This window comes from Mixophyes fleayi, chromosome 12 (assembly GCF_038048845.1).
Source record: "Mixophyes fleayi isolate aMixFle1 chromosome 12, aMixFle1.hap1, whole genome shotgun sequence".
NCBI classification, from domain to species: Eukaryota; Metazoa; Chordata; class Amphibia; order Anura; family Limnodynastidae; genus Mixophyes; species Mixophyes fleayi.
The window spans coordinates 21,077,247-21,089,703 of record NC_134413.1 but is presented as its reverse complement, the minus strand read 5'-3'; the positions used below and the strand labels follow the sequence as shown (position 1 = coordinate 21,089,703).

The window sequence follows — 12,457 nt, the reverse complement described above, 5'->3', positions numbered from 1 at the left end:
ATTTAAAAAAAAAAAAAATCCTGAGGGAGAAGTGACAGTTACATAGGCAAACCGAGGGGGGCTTTCCTAGTGCCTGGAAACCCCCTCCAAGCCTGGGGCACTGTATAATTGAGGTGGCTGGATCCTGCCCCTGCTTCACACAGCTCTGCTTGAAAAGGGAGAGCTGCGTGCACCTAACAGTAGTGCACGCAGCATTGCCCATGTATATTATGGGGGTAGGAAGAGTTGGAGAGTAGCCAAGCACTGTCTAATATTATAGCCACGCCCCCATGCATGCTGGTCACGCCCACTGGTGGTGTGGTGTGGAAACCCCACTCTACAAATCCTGCATTTGCCCCTGCGTTGGGAGTGGTTGGTGGTTGCCGGAGGTGACAGGAGAGAGGAGTGTGATACTCAGGACCAACGAGAGAGATCCCTGTGTCTGGATAAACTGAGAGCGAAAAGATAGGGACAGAATGAAAATCAGACAAAATGATATATAAGCAGATTAAAAGTGAAAAAAGTGTAAGAAGAGAAGAAGGGAGCAATAGAGAGAAAAGGAAAGTGCTGGAAATTACTAAGCAGTAGAGAGATCTGTGAATATACAACACAGACTGAGCTATGTACTGAGGACAGTGTGAGAGGACAGAGACAAGATGGAGTTGTACAATAACAGTTAAGCAGACTCAGATCAGTATAACTCCCATCATTACATCACTGACACTGAGAACATCAGCAGTTACTTAGACACATGTTACTGATCCCTATGTACTTGAACTGCTTACTAAAAAGGAAAATTCAGAAAGAGTGTTTTACTAAACCTTCTTGTGAAGGTCTACAACCACTTAATAAAGTGACTATTTATACAGTCCAACGGGATAGAAACAGAAATTTATGGGCCCCAACGACGTGCACCACTTCTACAAATAGTTATTGAAATATTTGATGTAGGTCTTAAAGTTGTATTGAGAAATTCATCTCTTTATCGTGTTAAGTTGTATATTAATGTTAGGTAATTATATATATATATATATATATATATATATATATATATATATATATATATGAAGATTAATAATTTATTCTGGCAGAAACATTCATAGACATAAAATTCCAATAAGATATCAGTGTTATTAGTATTGCGAATTTAAAGGTTTGTCAATTGTAAATAGTTTCAAAGTGATAAGATATTGTTTAAAAATAATTGTGCGCTTCTAAAATATACATCAGAATAATTCTTATTAATAAAAGGAAATTAGTTCAGAATCCACTTGTGTCATTTTAAATCTCTGTGGATAAATCTCCTTACCTCTCTGGTGCATAGAAAATCTAAAGTGTTGAAACCAGAAAGAGAACTATCTAATACTGGTGAGGTGCAACTTCAACGTATTACTCTAAATAACACCACATGGGGTATTACAAGTCTATTTTTGGCGTCACGAACAGGATACCAGAGCCCAAAGTAAAGAGGAATCCAGAGTAAAGACAATGTCACAAGAACGACAAGAAATGAAGGAATCATCTGGAGCAGGTGACAGAGGTCTGAGGCCCAAGGTCCCACAGGCCTCCCCTCTTCATCTCATATCATTGCCATACTATTTTGGCGCTCCCTGGTTGCCCACCTATTCTGGGGATCTTCGAGATGCTGACCACAACAACCTAAAAGAATTCAAGTCCAAAATGCGATCTATTATTCGCTTATATCCACTCACTGAACCGCAACAGGTAGAGATACTTATTGGACCACCCAAAGGCTAAATAACAGCACATGGGGTATTAGATATAGTCAAAAAAAGAAGTGGCATCACAAAGATACACAGATACAATATGAAGGTCCACATCCATAGGTCGATGAGTCATGACCTCCCAAGAACTCGACGCCCCATTGGTTGATTCTTCTGGTCATTGTTCTTTGAGTTAGCCAGGTGTCCTTCCTCAGGTTCCCGTCTCTAGACCGGTATAAAACGGTTCTTTTATGACCTCTCTGGAGTTGCTATTTGGTGCATGAAAAGTGATAGTATCTATAACTAGCGTTCACAATGTGCGAACGCTACGTAAATAATACCGAAATTGTTCTCAAGCAATTGTGAACAGAATGATACCAAACTCTATGTAATTTAAATGTTTGAAACATTAATTAGCCTCTTCACCACTTCATATCTTATATTAAAAGATTAAAATTACATTAAACATACTTAAATGTTGCTACAATAATAATTATTTTGCATATTAATCGCATCGCAACTGATTGTAGTGTACAGAAACGATTGATTATCACCTTCGTCCAATTGTTCAATTTCAACAAAACATAACCTAATAAAATTTAAACAAAATACATATTTTCCGTTAAAATGCAACTTTTGTATTTTTCTTACATAGACCTATACAATAGCCAATTAGGATAAACCAGAACCACTATATTCACCATTGGAACGTTGAATTACATACAATTTACTGCTAAAACATCCCATTGAAATCTGTATTCTAGAATCATAGGAACAAATTCCAGACCCAGCGTATAAAACATTATGTAAGCAAGGACTTCCGAAGGATGGGGTTAGTCAAGTGAAAATGATTTTCTACTTTCCTTGTTTGAATGAACGTTCTTTTGTAGATTGGAATGAAGTACGTGAAATATGTATGTGATCAGTGACCAACACTATAAAAACATTTATTTTCAGCACAACACGATAATGAGGTCCCTGCAGCAAATCCCAAATAAAATAAAAATAGTAATTATGTAAATCAGTCAGGAAAAAAATGTAGATAAAATAACTCTGCTCTGTGCAAGGATTACATCGAAGGAAATATTCTATTAGGAACACTGTCCACAATAATTATTATTAGGTTGATTTTAGCTTAATGGCAGTTTTAGTTTTGTATTTTATAAACACAGATGGTAGCAACAATGTAAGGGTGCATGCTGCAGATAGCAAATGATTTGCATGTAATTATTATCAGAGAGAGTCTGTACTTAAATAAATTATTTAGCATTCTAGGTAATAAAGTAACTAGCTATCCAAGGACCACAGCGCAAAGTTTGAGTCTGGGTCCCCATCCCTTGCAAAGCATTCATGCACCAATATTAGCCCCCCTCTGTTTCATTATTTAATACTGTTAAAATTAAAACAAACAGGGATACATGGATGAGTTTCACAGGGCTTCCCTGCTTCTGCCTGGGTTTCCCTACTCAATGTGCTTTCACTGTGACATCTCTTTGTATGCAGAAGCTGATTGGTGCATTGTTGTATCCAGTGATTACATAGATCCTGGTCTTCACACTATACCGACTCGGCCATCACTTACACCTTAGGGAAACCTAGTGATGTAGACATTTGCAGCAGCAAAAGTCCTCGTCTATGTAGCAGAGGGTGCCTGACTCTATGGAACGCAGAGGCTGATTGCAGTCATGGGGGTATATTTACTAAATTGTGGGTTTGAAAAAGTGGAGATGTTGCCTATAGCAACCAATCAGATTCTAGTTATCATTTATTTAGTACATTCTACAAAATGACAGCTAGAATCTGACTCATTGCTATAGGCAACAGCTCCACTTTTTCAAACCTGCAGTTTAGTAAATATACCTCATGGTGTCTGCAACTCTGGTAGTTGCAATCACTTATTATGGGAAACATAGATCAACACACTCATAATTAAAACAAAGTATAAATATGTATTTTATGACAGTTTCAAAACCTCTTTAATTAAATAATGAGTACAACAAATTCTGTTTTGATAATCACTGGGAAATATTTTCCTTTTTAACTCCTATATACATAGATCAGCCCCAACATTAAAACCACTGACAATTTAAGTGAATAACAGTGGTTATCTTGTTAAAATGAAACCTATCAAGGGGTGGGAAATATTAGGCAGCAAATGAACTCTCAGTTTTTGAAGTTGATGTGTTGGAAGCAGGAAAAATGGACAAGCGTAGGGATCTGAGCGATATTGGCAAGGGCCAAATTGTGATAGTCTTGTGGGGTGTTCCCGATATACAGTGGTTAGTACCTACAAAAAGTGGTTCAAGAAGGAATAACCATTGAACCAGCAACAGGGTCATGGACGCCCAATGCTCATGGATGCGCGTGGGGAGCGAAGGCTAGTCCGTGTGGTCCATTCCCACAGGAGAACCACTGGAGCACAAATTGCTGAAAAAGTTAATGCTGGCTATGATAGAAAGGTGTCAGAACACACAGTGCATAGCAGCTTGCTGCGTATGGGTCTGCGTAGTCGCAGGCGGGTCAGAGTGCCCATGCTGACCCCCGTCCCCTGCTGAAAGCACCTACAATGGGCACATGAGCGCCAGAACTGGACCATGGAGCAATGGAAGAAGGTGGCATGGCCTGATGAATCACATTTTCTTTTATATCATGTGGACGGCCGGGTGCGTTTGCATCGTTTACCTGGGGAAGAGATAGCACCAGGGTGCAAGCCGGCGGAGGCAGTATGATTCTCTGGACAATGTTTTGCTAGGAAACCTTGGCTCCTGGAATTCATGTGGATGTTACTTCGACACATACCACCAACTAAATATTGTTGCAATCCAAGTACTGCTTCATGGCAACTGTATTCCCTGATGGCAGTGACATCTTTCAGCAGGATTATGCTCCCTGCCACACTGCAAAATTTATTCAGAAATGGTTTGAGGAACAGGACAAAGAGTTTAAGGTGTTGAGTTGGCTTCCAAATACCCCAGATCTCAATCGGATCGAGCAATCTGTGTGATGTACTAGAAAAACAAGTCCGAGCCGTGGAGGCCCCACCTCACAACTTACAGGACTTAAAGGATCTGCTGGTAACGTCTTGGTGCCAGATACCACAGGACACCTTCAGAGGTCTTGTGGAGTTCATGCCTCGGGTCAGAGCTGTTTTGGCAGCACGAAGGGGACCTACACAGTATTAGGCAGGTGGCTTAATGTTGTGGCTGATTGGTGTATATTATACGATGGGCCCAAAGTCATCATGAAAACATTTTAATCATTGGATAGGAGATATTTTAAATATTTTTAATGAAACGGCCCACCACTGGCTACGTGGCTGTACAATAACCATCAGGGACCTGAGGCTTCTCAGAACTTTCATTTTCTGCTCGGATGGGTCATTGATGATGCCTTTGATACCACTGATTGGTGGAGTTCATGTCATTGCTATCTTCTTAAAACTGCCAGGCTGCTGCCCCAACATCAAGCCCTGCACATACACTCTCATCACTTTAGGATCACCCCCTCATTTAATTGTTCAGATTATCCCCTAAAATACTGGTTGGTTTAGCCTCATTATGGCTTCAATAAATCATTGAATGAGTAGTCATGGGGCTGTCTATACTGGATGTCACTTTTGTAAGTCAAACCATGCCCATACCCCCCACCCCCATAGTATTTCTCTCCACTCCTTAGACTCTCATTTATTTAATCTTATTCTGCATGTGGGTACATAACTAGGGCATTCATGCGCCTTGCCCACACGCAGCAAGAAGAGGCCACAACCAACCCAGCTGGCATCAGAGCATTCCTACATTGTGCACTTCTGCAGATGCTGTCAATTCATGCTCTTCCCAGTAAAAATCTTTTTATCCAGGCAAAAAGAGGCACATAAGCACTGTGGGAGGAGCGAGTTTTGCACTTTTGTAAATCACCTTATCTAACCTTGCAGAAACACATGGAATAAAGTTACTTACAAGTGACATCATTAAAAGACAAAATTTCTGTTTATTATAGTTATTAAAGTCACAAAACAGTTTAGGTATATTAGACAAGTTCCTGTAAATCAGCTAACAGCAACAATGGAAAATATATATATATATATATATATATATATATATAACAAGGAGTACTGGGCATTAGACTGTGACTTGGGGTCTCTTCTGCCAAACCCTAAATAATACCCAGTGGCCAATTCCATATTGGGTAAAAATGAAAATATGATTTTATTTGTCTCTGATGTCTTAACATCATTGACTGAATATGTATTTATTTTACATTACAGTGTACTATACTATGCATTGTTTATTTACTACATTCCTTACAGCAGCCATATACAATTGCCCCACCAACAGCTACAATTGTCATTCCACTACTTTCTGTATCAAGTGTTCCCCACAACTCTTAGATTGTAAGCTCATATGGGCAGGGCCACCGTTACCGTCTGTTTTATGTAATTGTACAAAATTTGTTTGTATCATGATCCCATCAATATACAGCAATGTGTAGTATGTTCACACTTTATAAATAAAGGATAATAATAATAATCAGCCCAACATTGCCTACTTTCCCTTCATATAAATAAATATTGTATATACTTAATATCTGATTAGCTAACTAATTCTTTCTAAGAATTTATTATGTTTTTTGTTTTTAAATTTTTTATTTACAAATGTTATTTTTAAAATAAGTAAATAAAAATAGATTAAATCTAATCACAGACTTCAACAAACCTACTTTGAAAGCTACATTTTTGAAGAGCCACTATAACCTTTGAAAATCTATTTTACATCATGGAATGTCACAAAAACTCAAGAGAGCTAGAAAAACCAAACCGGAATATAAGGATAGTAGAACATAAATCTTGGCACTTTTATTCTTATACTTTTCCCAAGTTCCTCTCGTATATCTGGGTAGGTTTGTATGAGAATCATAAACTGGCTGATTAATTCAGTTTTATAGGTGATCATGAAAATAAAAAAAATAGATAATGATATTAATATTTTAAAGAAACCTGACAAGTAATTGTCAAGGGAATATATTATTATAGGCACTAAACTTGTTTTAAATTATTGCTATACTGAGCATGTAAAGCTATCAAGAAAAGTACACGTTTCGATCCTTCTGCTAATACATATTACTGATAGTTGTGCTTTATCATATATTATACAATGTAATAAAGTTTTATATAATTTTAATTACTGTAAGTTAAAATATATGAGAAAGCAACATACAAAAATATAATTCAGTTCATAGTCTTTTTTTTTAGTAAATTTCAGTTAATACTACATGACTTCCCATATTTCATAGAATAAGTTAATTTACTATATTTCATATTAATCTAAATTACTATATTTCATGGAATAAGGTAAATTGCACATTATTAATTTAATGACTTTTTCAATTATCACTCTTTAACCTGTTAGGACCAATTTCTGTGAAAATTTTTAGCTATATTACAGTAATTAAATTAATTTTGTAAAGATAAAGAAAAAATATTACACACACATGCAAGCTCAATTATTTTTACCAAATGCTTTTAAAGTATTGTATTAACATTATTACTATTCATAAAAATAATTGCAAGCAAAATATGAATCTGTATTTAATAACATGCTTTAACAACATGCTAATGATATGCTATATACAGTATTTAAATAATGAAATAAAAATTGGTCCAAAAAAGAACATGTTCACCCAATTTAGTGTCTAGCTGAGACTACAGTGTTAAAGACTTTAAATGCTATAAATGTATTAATATGCTGTTTATAGGTTGTTTGTGACTGGATGTTACAATGAAGATTTTCAGTTGATAAAAGGGATGTGAACCACACTAGGATGCCAGGAAGCAACTCTTGGGTCATGCTTCACGGTGGCAGCATGGAATCCTCATCATTAACACAGGGCACATTACTTTGTTCTTGAAAAGGGATGTTATTTTCATGTAAACGGTGTGTAACCTTTATACTTCTTCCCCACATCTTTGTAAGATGAGCTGAACATTTTAACAGGGTATAAGTTACTGTTGAAGAGTCTTCAGTTTATAAAAAGCACTTATGATGACCTCTTGTGGCAAGTGATAAAAGTAACACAATACAATGTGACTATGGGAATGAGGAACAAGTTCGGTTTATCATTAAATACTAGAGGGGACATAATTGCTCTGCATACCTACTGAACACATTTTTAAACAAAAGAGCATCAATAAACTACCTAAATTGGTAAATATGTCATATAAAAAATATCAATGTCCCTAGTTTCCTTAAAACAGTCACGTGTTTAAATCTGTAATTCATAGGATGACAAATAAAATCTGCAGGTGATACATATTGAAAATGTGGCACCATATTAGATGCAAGATTGTGTGACATAACATCTTGTGCTCACATCAATTCTCTGTCACACACAATATTGTCTACAGTCTACGCACAGACTGTTCTTCCAATCGCTATACATGATTTCAATACTCTTAAATGTAATAGTATAAAAATAAACACAGCCATTTGTTCTTACATATGCTCATTGTATGAAATTGTAACTAATTACCAGCAATCAAAGCTTGTTAATCTACAGGGGAGCAAAAATATGATAAAGACATATTGTGCCTATAACATTATGAATATCAAATATCAGGTTGGTGATGACAGGTATTCCTGTAATTATGTAACCTTTATACACCTATACAATACACACATTTGGATACAATATATATATGTATATATATATATATATATATATATATATATATATATAACCACACACTCAGCCCTGTACTGTGTATAATATGAGAAGGGAATATTGTACATAGAGCACACACACACATATATATATATATATATATATATATATATATATATATATATATGTGTGTGTAGATATATAATTTGTGTATAAACATATATATATATATATATATATATATATATATATATATATATATATATGTATGTTTATATATATATATATATATATATATATATATATATACACATATATATATATATATATACATACATACTCATCCCTGTACTGTGTGTAGTATGAGAAGAGAATATTGTATAATATATATATATATATATATATATATATATATATATATATATATATATATCTCCAGATCTGACATAACGTTTAACTGACACATTTCAGCAACCTTAAAACTTCAAGTAAAATTTATTTTATAAATATCATATTCACTGAGCCAACAATAATAACTGAATATTTATGCAATTTGAAAATCCGATATTTAGTTGCCTATAAAAAGTGCATAACGAACTAATTTCACTTATCGAAATCAACATGTGTCACAATTCTGGTCAATATAGAAATACAGATAATGAACAATTGCCACAACGACCCAATTAACAAATCTAATCGTTTAGGGCAATTACTAAACCAATGCACAGTATTTTGCAAGCTGAGATACGTTGCATCGAATCCGTCCCGGGCTGTTTCAGAGTCTCAGGCCAAACTTTCAATCCCAGCTGCTCACCCACACCTTTAAGTCTTTATTATTGTATACCCAACATAGACAGGGAAGGTAAAATATAACAGCGCTATAATCAATGTTACATCCAGAGTAGTCACAATCTGGTGTTAAAGTTACAACGTAACTTGCGCCACAGATGCCTAATACACTGCCAGTTATAAACCACAGACACAAGCCACAGAAGTGAGCACACACCGGCTGTACATAAGAAGTGATCAGCACTCACCACTTGAACGCCTGACAATGTTCTCCAAAAACGTGTTCTGAGGTGCCACCAACCCTCGTTTTCCCCCCGGCATTCTGCGCTTGGGAAGCTCCTGGGCTGGGACGCGGTGCTGCTTCTGACGCTGAATGTGACCGAGTCCGGGTGAGTAGGTTTGGGATGGATGTAGCAGTTCATGGTAACGCTCCTCTGGCTGCTGGTGCTGAGACTGTGGCAGGGCTGCACACAGGGCTCGGGACTTGCAGGCTCCGGAGACAGTGCGCCTGCGTAATCTGGCTGCCGGCCAGCACCATGGACAGCGTCCCAACCAACTCCAGGCGAGGCAGCACCTGCACACTGGTCTCCCGCTAGCAGCACTGTCTGTGCCGGGTGCTCACCTCTCTCTGCCGCACTTTGGAGCCCCCCAGCTCTTCACTTAGTGGGTTTATTTCAGGGTTTACTCAACTCACGTGTGTCACTCTCTCTTCCTATATGTGGGAATCCTCAGTTTGCTCTGCACTTTAGTCCATTGAATTTTTACGCAGTCACACTCTCTTTTCATCCTTTAGTTTATTGCCTCTGCTGTATCTTGTATTCACTCCTTAGACTTTTCAGAGTGTCTTTCTCCTTCCCCGAGCTACCTCTATTCTTCCTTCGCTTCTTTCGGCTGTTTCACTCCCTATTACTTACTATCCCCACTTGTGCAGCAGCCACAATTTCCAAGCGCGTTATTGGCGTGCTTTCCTCTTGCAGTATTCTCCCAATCTAACCAATAAATCCTCTCCCATTCAAACCACTCCCCTCACATTTCAATGATCTCGCATAATCCTCAACCACCCCTTCTGTCCTGTTATGTTGTTAAACGCTGAGCGTTTCCACTGGTGATATGATCACCTAGCAGGTTTGCCTGTTGTGTTTTCTTGACCCATTTTCAACGAGCAAGAGAGTTCAGATGCAGACTAGTGGTTTGCAGGTCAGTCAGGCAGCTAAGTAGTTAAACGTTGGTGTGAAGTGACATGCAGCTCTTAAAGCAGTACAGCTCATTGGCTAAAAATAGTCGAGAAGCCTTTACAGAGCTGCAGCTCTGGTGTGTGGATGAGGTTAAACTTTAATGCATACCATCAAATGCATCAAGGTACTAAACAAAATTGGATTTTTATTTTCCTGTCATGCTTTTCATATTGCATGTGCATGGGACATTGCAATTCTAGAGATGTGAGCCTGTTAATCTAATTAAACTGGAGTCAACAGACATCGACCCATATACACATTAAATGGAAGATCTTAGACTACTAGCCACATTAAACAGAACAAATCATTTTCCTGTGTCAAACATGTAACATCTGCATTTAGAGAAATTTAGTCAGTCAATTGCTGCCACACACAGCACAGTTTCTGTATGTAAGACCAGACAGAACATTTGTTTCATATGCACAGTCAAAGCATTTGCATTATTAGAAATTTGTTATTAGAACTCCCTATTTTAAACTACATGCATTGATACAACAGTTTCAGAGCCTATGACCAACAGAAATGTGTAGTGTTGTACAAAAAAAAAACACCCACTTAACTGTATGCAAGGAATATGATTTGTTTTTATGTGGCTGGCTTAATTTATGCTTGCACCCCTGTGGATGTCCATGAATAAATTAGGGATCTCTTGAATTTAACTAACACTACATCAATTGCTACATTTTCCACTTAAGGAACAGTCTCCAAAATGATAAACTGAAAAGCAGTGGATGACACAGTGAAACAGAGAATTGGCTGTTCAGTGCAACCTTACACAGTGGATTTTCTTTAATATAAAACACTATAATTTCCAGAACACCCAACTTAGGGGAAGCAGTGCTGTATAGAAGGAGTAGTATATGTTTGGAAAAAAAGCATCTAGCTGATATAACTGGATGAATACGTAACTTATATTAGAAGTGCATGTAACACAGTCAGCCCTTTTCTGAGAGTACATCTACAATAAGCACAATAACAGTCTATGCTTAAAAAAGAAATCAGCCCCTCCAGAATCCATAAAATGTGGCCCTCCAAGTCTAAGTTGTGCTGGAGACAATGCTCGATGGTTGGGGATTTGCTTCATATTTTTTGGGCATGTTCGGTTTTACGCTCCTTTTGAGCTCAGGTATTTGATTTAGCTAAGAGGGTGACCGGATTAGATCTTTCTCAGGCCCCTGAAATTGCCCTTCTTCAAATATATCCACCTCATGTCCCGAGACAGGCCTGTTATGTCTTTAACCATATACTTATTGCTGCCAGAGCTGCCATAGCCCAGGCATGGAGGGCGCCGCTACCCCCCACCCTGTCAAAAGTAATAACCAAAGTCCATTATGCATTCGAGATGGAAACACTTGATGTCCCCTACTCCATGAGACCATCCTCCCCACTGTGGAAATGGTTTGAATGACATGTCTATGTGACTGATGGAGGTGGTGCTCCGGTTGATAACCCTTCTTCCCCTCCCCCTACTAATGGAGGTCCTACGCCAATAGATGTACCTTGATGGAGTGTGTAAATTGGGCCGTCAAAGACTTAGACCAAGTCTGGTGGGTTAGGTGAAATAGCCACAGTAGAATGTAGAATGTATACTGTATAATGTCTGTAACCTGCATACGCTGTATTGGTGTGTTCATATCTCCCCCCCCCCCCCTCTCCCCTTCTTTCTTTTTGTATCCCCCGTTAACCTAACAATTCTCAATAAAAAAGATTAATGGAAAAAAAAAAAAAAATCAGTAACTTATTTTTTCCCAGAATCCTCCAGTTTAAAACATTCTGACCATGTTATAGAGCTTTAGAGGCTTTCATTGATGTACGGAAAAGAAAAAATAAATCCATGTATTTAGTTTCAACAAAGGATATTTGAAATCAGATCACTGTACAACGTAAAATAAAATATGGATTTTCAAAACTATTTCTTTACTATTACGATGACAGTGACAATTTGTTGTAGAACTATTGCAAGATGCATGTTTGGTGAAATTTTAAAAACTCTCTATAGTCTGTATACATATTAATAAAGTTTTATGTACAACAGTTTGCTCTAGATGTCCTCCTTTATGTTATAACATCGGA

The 12,457-nt window shown here is 37.3% G+C and overlaps 1 protein-coding gene across 2 annotated transcripts in view; it reads right to left on the bottom strand.

Annotated features, from left to right (window-relative positions):
• KCNH5 (potassium voltage-gated channel subfamily H member 5) overlaps positions 1-10,130 on the bottom strand; it is a 272,890-nt gene extending 262,760 nt beyond the window's left edge. For both annotated transcript variants that reach the window (XM_075193403.1, XM_075193404.1), the window contains exon 1: positions 9,398-10,130. In XM_075193403.1, coding sequence (XP_075049504.1) covers positions 9,398-9,470 — 73 coding nt within the window. In that variant the 5' untranslated portion in view covers positions 9,471-10,130. The remainder of the gene's footprint in view (positions 1-9,397) is intronic.
• Between the last annotated feature and the right edge of the window lie 2,327 nt (positions 10,131-12,457).